Source organism: the organism of the source record quoted next, unplaced genomic scaffold (genome assembly GCF_019419815.1).
Source record: "Pyrus x bretschneideri cultivar Hongxiangsu unplaced genomic scaffold, Pyrus_bretschneideri_v1 Contig33, whole genome shotgun sequence".
NCBI classification, from domain to species: Eukaryota; Viridiplantae; Streptophyta; class Magnoliopsida; order Rosales; family Rosaceae; genus Pyrus; species Pyrus x bretschneideri.
Genome location: NW_025999646.1, coordinates 427,084 through 445,161, shown reverse-complemented (window position 1 = coordinate 445,161; position 18,078 = coordinate 427,084). Strand labels below are relative to the sequence as shown.

Below are 18,078 nucleotides of genomic sequence, written 5' to 3'. Positions count from 1 at the left end.
CAATGACCGGTAGTGTGATACCGACCTTTCCCTATTCCAATTTATTTACTTTAAGTGAGTAACCACTATTAATTCATATTTTAAAATTTTAGGTTTAAATCGTCGATTACAAGTGTTTAAATGCGAATTATAATAGATCTCGCACGAAAAATTTGAAGAACATGAATATGATTGTCTGATGTTATGTTAAGAGAAATAAAAGAAAAATTACTAGAAATAAAAAAAAATTCAAATATCTTTGAATTTAGATTTTAAATCGTTGATTATAAGTGTTCAAATATGAATTATAACATATTTTTGCAAGGAAAAATATATTTTGAAAAACATGAATATGATAGCTTGTTGTTATAGAAAGGGAAATAAAAGAAAAAAAATGATCGGTATGATGCTAGCAACTAGTGTGAGGAATAGTCGCTATCTTTGTAGCAACTGTTCCTAAATACAATCAGTAGGAAAGTACCGATTGTATCATTTTATATTTTATTTATTTATTTTCATTGTTTTCTTTTTTCATTGAATTTTTTTTCTTCTACATTACTTTATTTAGATTCAAATACATTTAGATTTATATTTATATCCTTGTTTTCAAGTGCGGACAACAATGGTCGACCCGTGGGATTAAAACTAAATTTTGCCACCTATAAATGCCTTACTACTGGCACCAGTCATTCGTATGGGCAACAATGGTTAACCAGTGTGATTAAAACTAAACCCCACCCCACATAGATACCAGCTATATGCTCCATCCTTGAGACCAATGCTTTGTGTGGGCAACAATGGTTGACCTATGCATCGAGCCTGCCTCATTTTCGGCACTCGGGCTTGCGTCGTTTTACTTGTGCCGATTCTGCCATACATCCGTGCACCAGCCTGCCTCTCGTTTTGTGTGTCACAGTTTACGCAACGTATCCTGCCTCATTTTTTGTGCGTCTGGGTTTGACTCGTTCTGCTTGCACTGAGTTCGTCATGTTTTGCGTGCCTCACTTTGCGTGCATGGAGTTTGTCTTGTTTTGCGTGCCAAATGTGACATCCCACATCGCCCAGGGGAGTGATCCTTATATGTATTTTCTCATCTCTACCTAACGCGAGGCCTTTTGGGAGCTCACTGGCTTCGGGCTCCATGGGAACTCCGAAGTTAAGCGAGAAAGGGGCTAGAGCAATCCCAAAGACAGATTAATCCAAAAAACATTTTTTTTTTCGAAAAGTCTCAACGTCTTCGTTGAGTGTCGCTCTGCGAGACGCCCAGCAGTCTCTGACTTGGTCTTCCAAATTAAATGAGTTAATGAGATAATCCTTCTATGTCTCAGTGACCCATTGAGAAGTTGCTCGTGAGTTCCCAAAAACAAAACCATGAGGGAATGGTGAGCCCAAAACGGACAATATCGTGCTACGGTGAGTTCCCAAAAACAAAACCGTGAGGGAATGGTAAGCCCAAAGTGGACAATATCGTGCTACGGTGGTGGAGCGGGCTCGCGAGGTGATCCGCCCTGGGCCGGGATGTGACAATTTGGTATCAGAGCCTAATCCTGGGCGTGGTGTGCCGACGAGGACGTCGGGCCCTTAAGGGGGTGGATTGTGACATCCCACATCGCCCAAGGGAGTGATCCTTAAATGTATATTCCCATCCTTACCTAGCACGAGGCTTTTTGGGAGCTCACTAGCTTCGGGTTCCGTAGGAACTCCGAAGTTAAGCGAGAAGGGGGCTAGAGCAATCCCATGATGGGTGACCCACTGGGAAGTTGCTCGTGAGTTCTCAAAAACAAAACAGTGAGGGAATGGTAAGCCCAAAGCGGACAATATCGTGCTACGGTGGTGGAGCGGGCTCGGGAAGTGATCCGCCCCGGGGCGGGATGTGACACCAAAAGCTTGCCATTTTTTTGCGTCCCCGACCCTGCCCCAGTTCATATGACGGGTCCTGCCTCGTTTTGTGTGCACCAAACCCGCCTGAAAACCCATGTTTTTTTTAAATTAAAAATGCAATTTTTTTTTAAATTTTCACAAAATATTTTCCGTGAAGAAAACGTTACAAGGCATTTGGAAGGGGTTTTATGGTGTTTTTTTTTTTTCTTTTTGAAAAACCAATGTCATTTACACGAAGGGGGAGGGGGTGAATTTAGCCTCACAATGGGCTAGCAATAATATGGTTCAAATTCGCCTTTAACGAGAATCGATATTAAAACCTCTTACTTACAAATGAAGAAAATACCATTAAACCGTAGTACTAAGTGACAATCTTATTACTACAATTTTTTTTAAAATATAAGTTAAAGCAAAAGAAAAATTAATAGAATAAAGAGGGGAAGTAAATGCTCCATTGCAGCGGGATAGAGAGAAATAAGGCGTGACTTGAAATATAAAAAGAGTTTGAATTAAAAACGCTCTTAAATTTAAGAGTATTAAATTGATATGCAGCAGCAATATCTGCTATAGTACCAAGAAAGAAATTAAAGGCAGATGGGAACACACCATTCTGGTGTCCCCTTAGTGGCTCTGCCACTGGGAAGCATCGCTTTTTTTTTTTTTTTTTTTTGATGAAGGGAAGCATCGCATTTTTTTTTTTTTTTGGATGAAGGGAAGCATCGAATTGTACCAATGTTCGTAGCCTTTCCACGTCCCTCCTTTTTTCTTATAGTTAAAGTTTTTCTCTCCTGCATAAATCAAACAAAGGCATTGCCTTGGTGGAGTTTAGGTTTTTCAACACTCTGCCTTCTTTCCTGGGTAAGCTCCTCCTCCTCCTCTCATTTCATTTCCTCCTAATTAACAGTAATATAAATCTTCTGTTATTCGTTCAAGAACCCATAATTTACCATTTAAATTCATCATTTTTCTCCCCCTCTAAATTTTCAGGAACTATTTTCTCTCTATCCCACTTAATTTTTATTTTTTGGGTATTTTTTAATTGTTTTTCCTGGGTCATGTTCTTATTCGGTTGTTTATATGGGTAGAGTTTATTTGTTTGATTGCTACTTCTTTTGTTTTATTGTTTTGTTTGTTAACTTGAAGGTTGAAGTGTCTGTAAACTTTTTGTACTCTCGGAGATGGAAAGTTTGAATCTTTTTCCCAATTTATGAGTGCAAACTGCAATCCATGGTCTGAAATTCTAATTTAATTATGGACAGGTTTTGATAATTTTTTTAAACATTGCAGTATTTAGCTGTGATCAAGAATTGCAGCTTAATCCTGTCTCTGAGAATTGCAACTTCCATGGTTTAGCTGTGCATTGATGGAACACAACAACAGTAGAGTGGGGGAGAACAGTTCTTCCCATTGCAATAACACGAAGAACCCGGATAGCCATAGAATTTATCCTAGTAGAGATCCCATGCCTGGGACTGGGAGTGACCTTTGGAAAAATGGGCTTATTTGTGCTTTTGAGTTTATCCGAAGACGGAAGAAAATAATTAGTTCAAAACCTGGTTCAAAAAACCTGACTAAACAACAAATAGATGGTGAGCAAGAGAGGGTGCATGTTCCTTCTTACGGATTTTCTGATTCTCCATCCCAAATGGAAGATAGGAGCCAGCAATCAGGCCAAGTTCAGGATATGGAAAGGTTTGAGGGTGGTCATTGGGTTCCAATTGGGTGGGATAGGATTTCGGAAATTGTACAAACTGTGCAAGCTAATGCTAGTTGGGCCTCTCAGCAGTTTGGGATGGATGGTGAAGATGACTTCACTGTTGCAGATTTAGCAGCTCCATATTGGGAGCGTCCAGCAGGGCCCATTTGGTGGTGCCATGTCTCTGCAGGCCACCCCACAGTTGAAGCATGGCTCAACAATGCCCAGTGGCTTCACCCTGCAGTTAGGTTAGCTTTAAGAGATGAAAGTCGACTGATCAGTGACCGGATGAAGCACCTGCTATACGAGGTACATTGCATTTGTTATATCTGAAATTGCTAAGTGATTAGTACTATTGGTTTGTAAAGCCTGTTGCATTGGCAGGAGTGGAGCAAAGTGACTGACTTTCAGCTTAAACTTTTTCGGAATCTGGTTTTGTTGAAGAGTTGATTCTGAACATGCTTTGATGCCTCTTTTCAGGTCCCAGTTAGGGTTGCCGGGGGGTTGCTATTTGAGCTTTTGGGACAGTCTATTGGGAATCCATTTGTTGATGAGGATGATATCCCCATTGTTCTTCGATCGTGGCAAGCGCAAAACTTCCTTGTAACTGTTTTGCATATTAAGGGGCCCGTGTCAAGTATAAATGTGTTGGGTATCACAGAAGTTCAGGTTGTTCATCTTTGACTGATCCTTTCAGTGGCTTTGAACTTCTTACTGTGTTATTTTTTTGTGCATGCAACTGAAGGGCTGGTAGGTTAATCCTTTGCTTTGGTTAGGAACTTCTTTCAACTGGAGGCTATAATGCACCGAGAACAGTGCATGAAGTCATAGCACATCTAGCTTGCCGCCTTACTCGATGGGATGACAGGTAACTTTAGTACTATCGTTCTGATTTAGCAAAATTACAGCAGCCTACCTGCTGTGGAAATGGCATATCAATTATTGGCGTTGGCTTATGCATGTACTACAACTAATTCTATTCCGTTGTCCATAATTTTATGTATGCATTGTTACGTGTTTGTCATTTCTTATTCTCCAACCTGTGGTTCCCTTCAATGTCTCCACTGTTTCAGGTTATTCCGTAAGTCCATATTTGGAGCAGCTGATGAGGTTGAATTAAAATTTGTGAACAGGTTCTTCCATATGCATGCAACCATTCCCTGTAAAGTAATATTACCTCGTTGATTACTATTTAGTTTGTAATTCACTTATGACTTTACCTTCTTTGTTTAATAGGAGAAACCATGAGGATATGAATCTTTTCACTGTAATCCTCAACCAAGAAATCAGAAAGCTATCAAGACAGGTATGCTGTATCTCCTTGCTAGCAAATTCTGTTTGATGTAAAAATCGCTCGATTCTATTTTAACGTTTATTCTTTTGAAAGGATAAACCAAAGATGAACAACCTGAACTTTTAGTAAGACAATGACTTCTATGAGCTGTTGAATCTCACTTCTCGTAAGACAAATGGCTTCTAAGAGCCATTGGGGTGTGGCTGTGTGAGTGACTGAGTGATATACTAATGTACAGATCTTGCACATCGAAATGGAAGCAAGAAACTGAGTCAATCGGAAAGGGATATTGGTTTTGAGAGCTTCTCATGTTTTGTGGACAACAGGAATTATGTTAGAATATATGTTCTTATGATGTTATTGAATCTACCCTACTCCCGTTATTTCTACGGTTCTAACTGTATACTTGGTGTTTGGGTACAGACATAATATCTAACCCGTAGCCACCATATGTATGTGGTATCGTATTTCCTATGGCCTTGAATACCCATTCCCCGTTGAAGTGGAAAATTGAGTCCGGCTAACATTTAGTTTTAGCATCTAGGCAGTCAGTAGAAACTTTTTGTTTAACTGTCCATTGAGGTTACCCTGCCATTCAAATTAATAGACTTTGTTGGCAAACTCCATAATTTTATTGCAGGTTATCAGAGTGAAGTGGTCGCTTCATGCAAGAGAAGAGATTGTATTCGAGCTTCTCCAACATTTGAGAGGAAATGCAGCAAGAACCTTGTTAGAGAAAATACGAAAGGCCACAAGAGAAATGATCGACGAGCAAGAAGCAGTTCGCGGCCGCTTATTTACCATTCAGGACGTGATGCAGAGCACTGTTCGTGCGTGGTTACAGGATCGAAGCCTTCGAGTGACACACAACCTGACTATTTTTGGTGGCTGCGGCCTTGTCCTTTCCATCATCACCGGGCTGTTTGGAATTAATGTTGACGGAATGCCGGGAGCACAGAACGCTCCATACGCATTCGGTGTATTTTCAGCCGTTCTCGTCTTTATAGGAGCCGTGCTAATCGGAGTAGGGCTGCTCTACCTTGGGCTGAAACAACCGGTCACCGAAGAGCAGGTTGAAGTTAGAAAGCTGGAGCTTCAAGAGTTGGTTAAGATGTTTCAGCACGAGGCTGAGAATCATGAAGTGGTTCGTAAAGATGCGTCTCGCAGTAATCTATCCCCTACAGCCGGCAACGGTTTCCTACGTGATGCAGATTATGTTGTGATTCAAGGAGTATGATGCAATTGTTGGTGTACTCTTTATACACCAACAGTCGGATTCTCGGAAACAGAAAAGAAGAGAATACATTTTCTCCGTGTTACTTAAAGTTTATAGCTCGATCAAGACAACATCGCATATGGTACAAAATTAATTACAATAGCAATCTCGAACATCCCTGTGAGTTCATTCGGCATTCAATTCATCGAAAGATGTAAATGTATATCTCGAATTCTAAACCTTTGACATCAACCAGTCCAAATTAACCGAGTTCTGCAGAAGTAATCGAACTTGATAAAATCGCAGCATCTGATGAAACAGAAACATATAAAACTGATGTCCTCTCTCCTTGCTTTTCCTCTTTCAACACATCATTTAAGAAGTTGTCTGGCTAGATGTTCGCGGGCAGTTGCCAAAGCTTGACTTATTGTCTGTAAGAAGAAATACATATGCATTAAGAACATAAAATTTGGTGGCAGGGAGTATTCGGTTTTTGAATTAGTATTTTTTACATGTCGAGTTTAACCATCTAGTCAACGGATATACCTGCTCAGACAACGGAGCTCCAGCATCAATACTGTGACTTGCAACCTTACTTGCTATAACATTTGAATCGGTCTCGAGAATAATACTGCACCAAAAAGAAAGGGTTAAGCCTAAGGGCGCTGTGATTGTACAAGAAATAAAGTACTTATGAACTGAACAAGCGGTCCAGACATGCAAATCGTATTTATCATTATTCTCTGCAAGTAAACTGCAACAACGTTGGTTCTTATATCAGTCTAGGCTTTTAGAAAAATGTAAAAGTTGGGAATTGAACTCACTGAATAGCACTGACAAACTTTAATAGCGTGAAGGTTATAGGCTTACCCTCCGTCCACAATTTCATCAAGGCATAGTAAAATGAGATCCAAATTCTCAAGTGCCTCCTTCTTGTCCACATTGCCTCTGGACAAAAGTGAGACAAAATGAATATAAAAATATAACTACTTGAGAGTAGAGAATTTATCTAGTTTTATAAGGGGATAAAATACCTCAGGAGAATGCCAACCGCATCAAAAAATCCCTGCAGAACTGTGGCTAAAATGAGCTCGTTTTCATTTTCACCACCAGTAACAAAAAAGTGAAGGTCTTGAACAAACTTGTAAACTACAATGGTGCCCTCGAACATTGCTATCTCAGCTGTACATGAAGACGCAACAAGTTAATATGGAAGTGGTTCGAATCAAAACAACACAATGCTGCATATGAGGGGATAGCAGTTGATAGGGATTAGAATAATTTGATGACATGACCTGTACAGAAATAATTAAAGCTTAAATTACCTTCTGTCCGCGCATTTGTCTTTTGAGTTTTAGTAAATACGGCTTTCTCAAAAGATTCTTTGGCAGTATTCGTTGGCCAGTCCTCCTCTGAATAATACTTGACAGCCACACGTTTCCCTTCAGAATCGAGGAGGAGGATGTTCTTTATCGAAGGGCAGGACTCCTACAAACAACAGCCAATAACCGATTAAATATTGCCAAAACTTGAATCATTATACGATACACTGCACCAAATGATTTCAGCACTGACATTAAAAGGAGATAATCATGGCTACATCCACTGAGGGGTCAAATATCTCATTCATTCATGCTTATCAGGGAAAACTAATGTTTTGCTTCCAATTAGATATAAGCTTAAAATGGTTACCGACTCTTACCACATCAATAACAAAAGTTAATAGTCATTACTTGTACGTGTAAGCCTAAATATGGTGTAATGTGGATTGCAACTTACAGTAAAGAGAGAGTGTAATCAAATACCCAGTCAATGGAGTTGTTTCTCTAATTTGATAAACACGTTTGCATTCAGCATTCGAGATTTAACATGTCCTATCTTTTAGATAAGAACAAGCATGACGCATATGTGTGTACATCTAACATTGCGCTTGCACAATTGTGCTGAATATGTTCGACTACAAGTTTACAGAAATGATTTCCCGGGATCATAGTTGGTTCTGTTAACTCATTTGCAAGCTTATATTGAACATCTTAAAAACTTAAGCGGGATCCATTTATAACCTCAACTACATTGTTGAACACCATCAACAAGATCAAACAAACACAAAAATCTTGTGGAATAATTTCCTGAGAACACGGTCCGCTACGGTAACTCAGTTGCACGCTCAAATCCAATTTTTTCTTAAAAATTCAAATGGGATCCATCATCCATGTGTACCATTAACAGCATCAAATTACCAAGAACAAACAAACATAAAATTCAGAACAATTTATTATCTTCCAATTAAAAAATGCCTGCATTTTTCAAATTTCATCAAAAATATGCACTTAAATCATGTTGTTGTTGCAGGATCTGAGAGATCCAGTTCTAAGGAACTTGGATCCGACCCCAATTATTCCACTCACATACAGATCAAGAAGCTGATAACAATGTCTAATCCCTAACCCTAAATCCTAGCCCTAAAATTTTGGTAAATCAATTGGAATTTTAAGAGAGAGAAAGCGGAAGAGTGAGAAAGAAACTGACCATTTTGTTCGGCGGAGAAGAGCGAGTCTCAGACGAAGAAGCAAAAAGCAGCGGAATTTTTTGTTTTCCGGACACGTTTGTTCACATTTATACTTTCCCCAACCCACCACTCAATTTTACGTTATTTCTAGAGAACCCACAAGTTATTTAATTTTATAAATGTTTGCCACCAATTCTATTCGATTTTTCACTTCAGCCTCTGTAATCTCCCCTTTTTCTCAATCACGTCCAACCGCGAAGCTGCGCAAAAATACAAACTTTCGAGTTTCTATTGCATCATCTGATCACAGCCCACCGTTCAAAATCGCCTCCCCTTTCAGAGTCTACATCAACATTCATGAGTCGACTGTTGCAGAAGGTTTCTCTCTCTCTCTCTCTCTCTCTCTCTCTCTCTCTCTCCTCTTTCTCTTCTGCTGAAATTTTCTTGGAAAATTTACAGGTACCATTAGCATCTGTGATTCAAAGCTTCACTGGAACTCATGGACGGTAATTCCCTGCATGCCCTTTATATGATGATAAAAAAAAAAAATGGTTTTTTGAATCTTCAATTTCAATTTTCTGTAATTTCTCGACTTACCCATGTTTTGTTTGCCATTAATCTTGTGATTTGTTGTGTTGTTTGATGAAGATTTGAGATTTGTAGGTTGAAAGATTGCTGCTTTACATTCAATTTTGTTGTTTTGATTTTATAATTCTCTGATTTAATTAGAACTTCAGCATGCATGCACTTCTTGGAGTTGGATTCTTTTGTGAAAACAAATTTTGTACTTAAATTACAGTTCCGGTAGCCGAGTGTTTGAGATACTTCAGAACTATGTCAATGTGGGTTTGTTGTCGTCCAGTAGAAACTCAGTTTGTGGATTTAGAACTTTTTGCACTGGCAAAGCTGCGTCTAGACCTTTCGTCGTTTTTGTAGTTTGACAATCGAATGCAGTTTCTCTCCGAACTGCGACTTATGTGACAAAACCTTTCAAGTAAGCTTGTGGTGCCAGCACGCGGTAGAACATCTCATTACTTTGATATAATCATATTGAAGCCACTATGGCGTCATTGTTCCATACGAATCCATTCACAAAATTTTAGACATTGGCTTTATCTCCTTCTTACGAGAAGAGATGTACCTTGGGAAGACTAAATTTTCTTGTGTGCAAAGCTTATTCCACATGGCCGAAAACTAAATTTTCTACTCATGCCTATACCCAATTCCTCTGTGATTTATTGCGTTGGCCATTCTAAATACTCTTGTCCTGGTTTACGGCTTTGAGATATTGCTTAATCGATCCAGGACCTTTATGAGAAAAAGTTCTAAGTATCAAATTATTCCCATGTTTAATTGTGGTAACTGGTGTGTAATCTTTACTTCTTGGTAGGTTCATCTCTGCTGTGTCTGTCTATCCTCCTTAATCAGCTTGTACGGTTTCCAGTAAAATATAGAAGCTCTTATTCATTAAAGGGAAGGAACCTGCTTGTCCATTTGCTGGGCATATCCATGATTGTTGTTTTCTTATCTCGTATAACCGGCATTGATTATTTATTGATGTTATTTTTTCTATAATATCAAAATCTGGTAGTACTAGTTTTGTCATAGCTTTGTTTGTCAGGGAAGTCATATTTTTCTTATCTTTTACTGTTTTCTGGTGGCATTAGATTTGTTAATAAAGAAGTGCGTGTCTTGCGACGCAAAGGACATGCGACCCATGACTGAACAAGCAGCAAATGGATTAATCACAAAGGTTTCGATTAAAGAGTTAACTTTTACCTTATATACACAGTTACGCACACACACTTGTATGTTTCTCTTTTAATATTAATAGATTTGGTTTAGGTGGACGGATGGAATTTGGTGAGTGAAGGTGATGCTTTGAGACTGAAAAGATCATGGACAGTTAAGACCTTCACAAAAGGACTGGATATGCTTAAGCTCGTAGCTGATGTTGCAGAAGCAGAAGGTATTTTTAAGCTTTTTTTGGTTTTCTGATGAGTAGTTGTAGCTATTGCATGTATGAAGAATGCATTCGAATTTAAATAAGATAGAATGTGTCTGATGTAGATGGAAAACCGTATTGTGTATGTTCCAGGTCATTATCCAGATCTTCATCTAGTTGGATGGAACAATGTAACAGTCGAGATTTGGACACATGCGGTTGGTAAGGATTCGCCATTAATTAATTGTTACTATGTATTTATACACGTTTCTTGAATAAAACCATTATGCATTAGGTCGTCTTGGAGGGCAGAGGTGAGGTTTTTCCATCCCCTTCTCTCGGTGTATATACCGTTTTGCTAATGAAGTTTTCCTATCACCATTAAAGCTTCTGGCAAATAAAAGTATTGTACAATTCTTGCTTTACCTTGAGGAAAATAGGTGAACGTATGATACATGAAGCTTCGTCCAGTTACTTATTTCAAACTTTTGTTTGGTTTTGGTTCTGGTTACTGGCATTCTTGACCTGCATCGACCATTATTTCCTCAAAAATTGCAGTGTAACTAGACGGTGAAACTTACCAGCCGAACTCCGAATGTTACCTAAATATTTTCCAGCTAGAGATCACCTTAATACAACGCTGAAAGTCGTTCAATTAACTTAAAGAGCCAATTCATTTGAAAATTTGATTGCACATGAGATTTGGTTTTTGACATGGTATGCAATTGTGCAGGTGGATTGACCGAGAATGACTTCATACTTGCTGCTAAGATCAACAGAATCAGCATGCAACACCTACTGAGGCGGAAAGCTACCGATTGAGCCGTCGGAGCGGTGTGAGAAAATGTTGCCATGGGAAAACAAGTTTCTGTCTTCAGTTGGGCATCCTCTTTGACTCTCTGGTGTGACGTGAAGCGTCGTAGGAGATTGTGTATTACTGTTTTTTTCTTTTTTCTTTGAGCAAGTGTGCCTGAAAGAAATACTTGAAGCAACTGTTTTCTTTGTGATGTGATGACAGGGATTTCATGTTCCAACTTTTTAATTGTGCTTTGATACTTGAAGCTACCGTCGTCTCTGAAACTGCTACCGTTTTCATAGTTCGTTGCCGGAAAAGTCAGAAAATGGCTAGATGTCGACGGAAACAATTATCTTCACGAATCCATGATTGAATCCAGGATACAAATATCTTGGTTGAATCTACAACAAACGCACTGAATGCATCAGCCGCCGCAACAATTGCCGGGCTCCGGCTTCTCTGGCGGCGGAGGTGATCCCTCTTTCTCAACCAATTTCTTTGGTGGTGGTTGCTGCTAAGACCGTACAAGGAATTGCATTTGAACAAGAAGAAAATATGACCTACTTCCTTTGCTTTTTTCCCCAGCCTTGCATGGAATCCACGCGTTTCACAACCTTTCTTTGGTGGTGGTTGCTACTTCATGTGTTAAAGCCTACCGGAAAGCGTAATTGCTCTGCAGATTCATTTATGAAGAACTAATTTGGAATAAATATTACAATTAGTCAAGAGTAATCCTACCAAAAACCATTAACAAAGGCTGAGAACGCGCTTAATTTCTGCTTCTCCCTCCCTGGGAACCTTTGATAGCGTTGCAAATTTTGCGACGTTTGACGATTGTTTACATCATTAACAAGTAGCTAGAGGTGTAACTCGCTTTAGATCGGAGAACGTAAGAGTACTGTTTCATTGCTCGTTAACAGCAACGAGTGACGGCAATGCCTGCAACCCAAGCACAAAACCCCATCTCAGTCAGATTGTAAGTTACAGTCAGTAGCACAAAAATACCAGTTAAGGTTCCCTTTAGTTTGAATCACCGTGTGCAGATAGTGCGATGATCCAACACCACCACTTCCGAGCACTTAGAAATTGTTGAGCATGATTCATATACGATTAAAACTACTGCTAACGACGTTACATTACAGTAGAACGCTAAATTGTTTGCAATGTCATATCTCCGAAAGTTTTAAGCAAGGTTTACTAGGTATCACATCTTGGATTATTCACAGACCAAGTAAATTCTAGCAAACACTCAGCAATTCAAGAGGCCTAAAGACAATGTACACCGAAGGCGAATGCCATGTTCATCCTAGAACACCATGCTATATGATAGCAACGAAAGAACTAACGTGACTGGCTCTGGTTCGTATTAAGATCTCATAGAACTTTGTCCAACAAAGACATGAATGCCACAACCAGATCACGCAAAACATATCAGAGACCTGCAAATAATGCGCAAAACTTCAAACCAACGAAGACAACAACGCGATTCTCATTCTACTTAATTCGAGTGTAGTTTATATTCAGCTGACATTTTAACTACGAAGTAATTAACCACCAACAAATGCTAGATCCAACTAATTGCACTAATCCGTTTATACCAAAAATTGCAGATTCAAGGAACATACTGGGAAATAAATAGCATATTGGTACCTCAAATTGCAACCTCATTTCGAGACGGGTTTTTGGAGCAGAGCAGACAAGTAAACCTCGCCGTTCTTGATCCCGCCGGAATCGTTCTTATTTGCAGTAGCCCACTTCACCTTCCTGTACCCCAATTTCCCAATCAACGGTCCAAAAACCTTCTCAAGATCCACCCCCTTGCTGAAAAATTTATCCAACCACAAGTACCCTCCTCCCCTCAACACTCTATCCGCATCAAACAGCAAAAACTCTAATGCCGTCACCGGTATCCACCGGTTCACTGCGTGCGCGCACCGCACCAGATCCACCACCCCGTCGAACACTGGCAACCGCTGCTGCAGCGGCGCGTGAATTGGGACCAACCCTCTCAGCGCCACCGCCTCATTGTTGGGGATTCCGAGGTTCATCGTGGTCGTGACAACGGTGACATTGTAAAGCTTCATCCTCGCCGCGAAAGTCCCAGTTCCGCCGCCGATGTCGACGCCGAGACGGAGGACCGAGTTGGCGGCTTTGGCGATTTGGAAGAGCTGAGGGATTGGGAGGTCGAGCTCCGACTTGTAAGTCATGAAATTGGACACTTCGTGAGGCAGGTCGAAGCCCAAGTTGGGGTTTTTGCCGCCGAGGCAGCTGAAGCTTTTGCAGGAATACTTGTCCCACAAGACATTGGAGTCCGGAAGCGAAGGAGGAAACGGATTCAGGGGGAGAGAAGAAGTGGGTTTTGGTGGGGTTCTTGTGAAGCATCGGCGGCGGGGGAGCGGGTGGCAGCCGCGGAGAATGAGTGCCTCGGCAAGGTCGGAGTCTAGTGGGCAGAGAGAGAAGGGGGTGTAGGTCATGTACTTGTGGACGAGGTCAGGGTGGTTGTGGCAGGAGGAGGCGATGGGGGAGAGCTGAGAGTAGAGGAGAAGATCTGAGGGGATGTCGGGTTTGGTTGTTTTGGCGGTGGCGGTTGATGGTGAAGGGTGGTCGCGCGTGAGGTGGTTGATGGTGGCGCGTAATGTGTGGAGCTGGTGGAGGAGGTGGTCAGGGACTGGCTGGGGAGTTGGGGGTTTTGGGGTTTGGAGAGTGGAGGAGAGGTGGTAGAGTGAGAGTATGTTGGTGGCCACCATAGCCATCAGCAGCAGCAGATTCAGACCCATTGTCACTCCCATTTGCTTCACTCTCTGTTTCTCCTGGGTTTTGATCTCTCGCTGTCCTCACTCTCACTCACTCTCTCTCTCTCTCTCTCTCTCTCTCTCTCTCTCTCTCTCTAGATTTCTGGATTTTTTGGGAAATGGAGATTTGGGTTTCTGAGATTTTGGATTTAGCTTCTTGAATCTTGTAAGTTTGTGATGTCCTCACTGATTGTTTTGACTTACCAGTTAACCACAAGTGAGCTCTCAGCAGAGTGAGGTGTGATTGGGCATGAACATGTACAGCATTAGATTTAAGATGCGAGTTGGACCGTTGGATTGTGACAAGTATGTTGGGTTCCCACAGGCCATGCAGATGTTGATTTTTCGGAATCCAACGGCTGGAAAGTGAGTTGTATGGGTTGGCGATCGGGACTTTGGATTACTTTATTTCTTAATTTGTCATTTTCTTTTCTTTTCCTGCGCCCTCTTTTTTTTTTGGGTAAAGATTCCTGCCCCCACCCTAAGTTTTGTAAGATATTCTTATTAGCATTTTAAAATTTTTATTTTACTCTCTATTTTTTTTATAATTAGAAAAAAAAAATATACATGTGAGGAATGTAAAGTAAATTTTTTGAAGTACTAATAACAGTTTCCTATGTAATATGCGATTGATTTAAAAACTTATATTTTTGTTTAATTTGTACAATTCAACAATTAAGAAAATAAGTCAATATAAGATGTTAACGTGACTTAACCGTAACCATTCAAGTAAAAATGACGAAAAGAGAAAAAAAATTAGAAAGAGAGAGAAATTAAAAGGGGAGGGAATCCACCTCTTAGATCGTATTACTAAATGGCATAACTTTGAGATTTTGAAAGTGCATGCTTTTTAAGTAAAGGGATCTCTATTTTTTTTCCTTTGAAAAATGGTGATTAGGTGTGGGATTTACTCCAAATCGAATTTCAATGATTCGAACCGTTTATTTTGTAACTCTCGATTCATAAATCATCCTTGCAAAAATTCAATTCAATCAGAAACCATTTGCCTATTTAATTATCAAGATAAAATTTCATTGTTTCTTATATAACAAAGTATTCGTTAATTTCTTTGAACCTAATTAGATATCTTAAATATTTCCGATTTGGCTAATATTTTGCAATGACAATCTATAAGGTGCAACTTAAAAAATAAACAGTTCGAATCGTTAAAGTTCAATACAGTGCTAACCTCACAACTATTCCCTATTTTTATTAAAAAAAAAAAAAGAGAATCTTTTCCTTGAAGATTTTCATTCAAAGTGACTGTTTTCTTCCTCCTTTTATCCCTTTACACATATAAAGATGCATGAAAAGCTTATAGAATCCGCGCCTGCCCAACGCAACTTGTTTCGAAGACTCGATCGCTCATCCACAACTCGAATCAATGGTAACGTATTTTCTCTCTCTGATATTTTTGATTTCATTTTTGCATCTTTTTCGGCTGCTATTTTTAGTTTCAGATACCAAATATGGAGAGATTAGGGTTTACAATGTTTGTAAATTTACTCAATTGTATATATTTCTTGTCGATTTTAATCTTCTTTCTGGAAATCAGGGTTTGAAAACTCTTTGATTATGTTTGCACGATTATAATTTCTCGTGGGGTTGTGATTTTTATGGGATTTTGCCATTTTGGGTATGCAATTGACTAAGAAATGAATATCGGTAGCTCAATGTTTACTACGAAATAGGTGCTGCCTGTACACTTTTGTGACAGGAAGAGTGTTGTAGCTTTCGGAATTATACGGCGTGGATTTTTACGCCGAGCAGGCATAGAAATTAATGGGATTTGAAAACTTCCCGAAACTGTGAAACATGCTCAAAGAGAGTTAGTAGTTATATTGGAGCGTAGATGTATAAGCATGTCTTTGAACATTGCGCGGATTGTCTGTATGTATATTCAAGAGATTTCGTAGACTGCCTCGTTCTTCGTAGGGTGTTCCAAACTGCCTGACTTTTGGTTTTTCATTTGGCACCTGAGATGCGAAATGTACTACACAATGGGGTTTTTGGGAGGGATGGGGAAAATGGGTTGCGATTTCTCAATCATGTTTCTTTGCTGGTCTAAGATGGGTTTGGGTTAAATAACTCAGAAACGGGTTATATTTTCACTGAGCTCTGAGTTCCTAGATTTCATTAAACTCTATCCAAGTGCGCTATTTAAGTTCTGCACGTTGTAGCTGAAATGGGGTCCCCATTAAGAATCCCCAGGTATTTACATGTATGTGCATGTATACTTAGTAAAAGAATCATTTAGGTAGCTCAGTTGGTTTGAATGGATAGTGAATGGCAGGAACTGAATGCTGTAGATATAGTTTCCGGTATACATATATATGTGGTTAGAAAAATATATATCGTAGGTGAAGTCCGTATGATGATTACGGTTTGCTTTTTCCTAAAGTGTTTTTGTTTGCCCATCGTTTGACTTTTGTCGTTTTTAAAATTTTGGGCTCTTTTTTAGGCTGATCCTGAACTGGAAGCAATCAGACAAAGAAGAATGCAGGAGCTTATGGCTCAACATGGTGTGGTAAGCAATCAGCTTTTGTTCGTTTGAATATTTTTGCCAAAATCTGTGGTTGCATTTTCTTTTGATTTCTTGCTGATCTCACTAGCCTTACGTTGATCAACAGGGAGGGTCTGGAGGGCAACAACAAAACCCAGAGCAGCACAAGGCAAATGAAGATGCCAAGAGGTTGGGTTTCAGATCAATTGGGACAACCCTTTTCCAAACTCTTCTTATTGATTTGATTAATACATAATGCAATTAATGCAGGGAGGCTGAAGAACGGAGGCAGATGATGCTTAGTCAGATTGTGTCAGGCGAAGCTCGTGAAAGAAGTAAGCTGATATATCTAACATTGCCATTACTTAATATGATGATTTTACTTGTACGCTTTAGAAAATTTCAGATATCATCCCTACTAACCAATTCTTTGTCTCGTGTATTTTGGCACTATAAGTTGGTTGTTTAAAGTAGGAAGGATCAAAAAATGATTTGTTGGTAGAATTACTTTGGGTTAGCCTTATCTGTTGATCTAATTCGTCTGCTGCTATGCATGTACAGTTGCTAGAATTGCTTTGGTGAAACCTGAGAAGGCAAGGGGTGTTGAAGATGTTATACTGAGAGCTGCTCAAATGGGCCAGATAGTTGAGAAGGTATGGGGTGATATTTCATATCATGGTCGGTTTTATAGTTTCTCCACACAGCTTATTTAGTTTTTATTTTGAAGTAACAAGTTTGTTTGAACAGAACCAAAGTGCTTATTGCTTCATATTTCAGGTATCTGAGGAGAGACTCATCTCGTTGTTGGAGCAGATCAACAACCAAACAACCAAACAGACCAAAGTCACCGTAAGTTGTGACCATCATACAATGATTTTTCTTTTCCTTCTTTTTTACGTGGAAAAATGTACTGAGTTTTGACACGTCTTTCCAGTCACTCTTATTATACCAGATTCAGAGGCGTAGGAGCGTCCTTGAAGATGATGATTAAACTCTATCCATGCTTCTAGTCCGTGAGTTTGATATCTTTCAGTAATATCTTGACGTGCAAATATATCCTTTATATTATTCAGATGCAACTTTCAAATTGGTAAAGCATGCAAATCCTCGTTGATGTGAGGTAACATCACACAATATGAGGTACTCCATGCTGTTTGAGATTGGTTAAAAGGGTGCAGTTCTTGCAGGACGTTCTTTGGTTTGAAAGAGAGTCAAATAGGCAAAAGATGATAGTAATGTATTTTGTGATAGACTCAGAGTGTGATGAGCTTATTCCTTCCTTGTATCCCTACTCCTAGGATGTTAATTCTCCAATGTACTCTGTTTTCAATGGAGAAAATTGGAGCAAATGTCCTTTGACTTTAGCTCAATTGAAATTTCAGTACTTAGAACAAAATATTCATAAGTAGGACCTATGAACTTGACACAATGCGGAGCATATTGGTCCTTGAATTCGTTATAGTGTAG

At 39.6% G+C, this 18,078-nt stretch overlaps 5 protein-coding genes across 7 annotated transcripts; 3 read left to right on the top strand and 2 right to left on the bottom strand.

Annotated features, from left to right (window-relative positions):
- Positions 1-2,407: 2,407 nt before the first annotated feature.
- Positions 2,408-6,307, top strand: LOC103945054 (zinc transport protein ZntB-like). Of its 2 annotated transcripts, none has more exons than XM_048591373.1 (7): positions 2,408-2,718; positions 3,120-3,865; positions 4,037-4,225; positions 4,333-4,424; positions 4,630-4,689; positions 4,793-4,862; positions 5,491-6,307. In XM_048591373.1, exons 2-7 carry the CDS (start codon positions 3,224-3,226, stop codon positions 6,085-6,087), a joined length of 1,650 nt encoding a protein of 549 aa, XP_048447330.1. In that variant the 5' UTR covers positions 2,408-2,718; positions 3,120-3,223; the 3' UTR covers positions 6,088-6,307. The 2 variants fall into 2 exon arrangements, with proteins under 2 accessions (XP_048447330.1, XP_009353831.2); XM_009355556.3 differs by having other exon boundaries at positions 2,410-2,718; positions 3,148-3,865.
- On the bottom strand, positions 6,139-8,736 carry LOC103945055 (coatomer subunit zeta-2). Its single transcript, XM_009355559.3, has 6 exons — positions 8,596-8,736; positions 7,392-7,554; positions 7,101-7,248; positions 6,937-7,014; positions 6,613-6,697; positions 6,139-6,497 (listed from the first exon to the last, which is right to left on the bottom strand). Exons 1-6 carry the CDS (start codon positions 8,596-8,598, stop codon positions 6,438-6,440), a joined length of 537 nt encoding a protein of 178 aa, XP_009353834.1. The 5' UTR covers positions 8,599-8,736; the 3' UTR covers positions 6,139-6,437.
- An 81-nt stretch (positions 8,737-8,817) lies between these two features.
- Positions 8,818-11,581, top strand: LOC103951244 (pterin-4-alpha-carbinolamine dehydratase 2, mitochondrial-like). The gene is made up of 6 exons (XM_048591375.1): positions 8,818-8,953; positions 9,035-9,081; positions 10,184-10,328; positions 10,421-10,544; positions 10,674-10,742; positions 11,254-11,581. The coding sequence occupies exons 1-6, from the start codon at positions 8,933-8,935 to the stop codon at positions 11,340-11,342; spliced, it is 495 nt and encodes a 164-aa protein (XP_048447332.1). The 5' UTR covers positions 8,818-8,932; the 3' UTR covers positions 11,343-11,581.
- Positions 11,582-11,976: 395 nt separating this feature from the next.
- On the bottom strand, positions 11,977-14,140 carry LOC103951245 (probable methyltransferase At1g29790). Of its 2 annotated transcripts, none has more exons than XM_009362570.3 (2): positions 12,967-14,140; positions 11,977-12,255 (listed from the first exon to the last, which is right to left on the bottom strand). In XM_009362570.3, exon 1 carries the CDS (start codon positions 14,103-14,105, stop codon positions 12,981-12,983), a length of 1,125 nt encoding a protein of 374 aa, XP_009360845.2. In that variant the 5' UTR covers positions 14,106-14,140; the 3' UTR covers positions 11,977-12,255; positions 12,967-12,980. The 2 variants fall into 2 exon arrangements, with proteins under 2 accessions (XP_009360845.2, XP_048447331.1); XM_048591374.1 differs by lacking the exon at positions 11,977-12,255 and adding an exon at positions 12,459-12,755.
- Positions 14,141-15,352: 1,212 nt separating this feature from the next.
- On the top strand, positions 15,353-18,007 carry LOC103951247 (DNA-binding protein DDB_G0278111-like). Its single transcript, XM_009362574.2, has 7 exons — positions 15,353-15,495; positions 16,570-16,635; positions 16,739-16,800; positions 16,882-16,946; positions 17,173-17,264; positions 17,389-17,460; positions 17,564-18,007. Exons 1-7 carry the CDS (start codon positions 15,493-15,495, stop codon positions 17,600-17,602), a joined length of 399 nt encoding a protein of 132 aa, XP_009360849.2. The 5' UTR covers positions 15,353-15,492; the 3' UTR covers positions 17,603-18,007.
- The last annotated feature ends 71 nt before the right edge of the window (positions 18,008-18,078 follow it).

Excerpts from the sequence above, each read along its gene's own strand:
- LOC103945054 (XM_048591373.1), top strand. The coding sequence starts at position 3,224 with ATGGAACACAACAACAGTAGAGTGGGGGAGAACAGTTCTTCCCATTGC. Across the intron at positions 4,690-4,792 it reads GAATTAAAATTTGTGAACAG|GAGAAACCATGAGGATATGA; the intron begins GTTCTTCCATAT and ends TTTGTTTAATAG. Across the intron at positions 4,863-5,490 it reads TCAGAAAGCTATCAAGACAG|GTTATCAGAGTGAAGTGGTC; the intron begins GTATGCTGTATC and ends ATTTTATTGCAG.
- LOC103945055 (XM_009355559.3), bottom strand. Across the intron at positions 7,249-7,391 it reads GACAAATGCGCGGACAGAAG|CTGAGATAGCAATGTTCGAG; the intron begins GTAATTTAAGCT and ends CTTCATGTACAG. Across the intron at positions 6,698-6,936 it reads GATGAAATTGTGGACGGAGG|TATTATTCTCGAGACCGATT; the intron begins GTAAGCCTATAA and ends TTTTTGGTGCAG.
- LOC103951244 (XM_048591375.1), top strand. The coding sequence starts at position 8,933 with ATGAGTCGACTGTTGCAGAAG. Across the intron at positions 8,954-9,034 it reads TGAGTCGACTGTTGCAGAAG|GTACCATTAGCATCTGTGAT; the intron begins GTTTCTCTCTCT and ends GAAAATTTACAG. Across the intron at positions 9,082-10,183 it reads TTCACTGGAACTCATGGACG|CTTTGTTTGTCAGGGAAGTC; the intron begins GTAATTCCCTGC and ends GTTTTGTCATAG.
- LOC103951245 (XM_009362570.3), bottom strand. The coding sequence starts at position 14,105 with ATGGGAGTGACAATGGGTCTGAATCTGCTGCTGCTGATGGCTATGGTG.
- LOC103951247 (XM_009362574.2), top strand. Across the intron at positions 16,947-17,172 it reads AGGCGAAGCTCGTGAAAGAA|TTGCTAGAATTGCTTTGGTG; the intron begins GTAAGCTGATAT and ends ATGCATGTACAG. Across the intron at positions 17,265-17,388 it reads TGGGCCAGATAGTTGAGAAG|GTATCTGAGGAGAGACTCAT; the intron begins GTATGGGGTGAT and ends TTCATATTTCAG.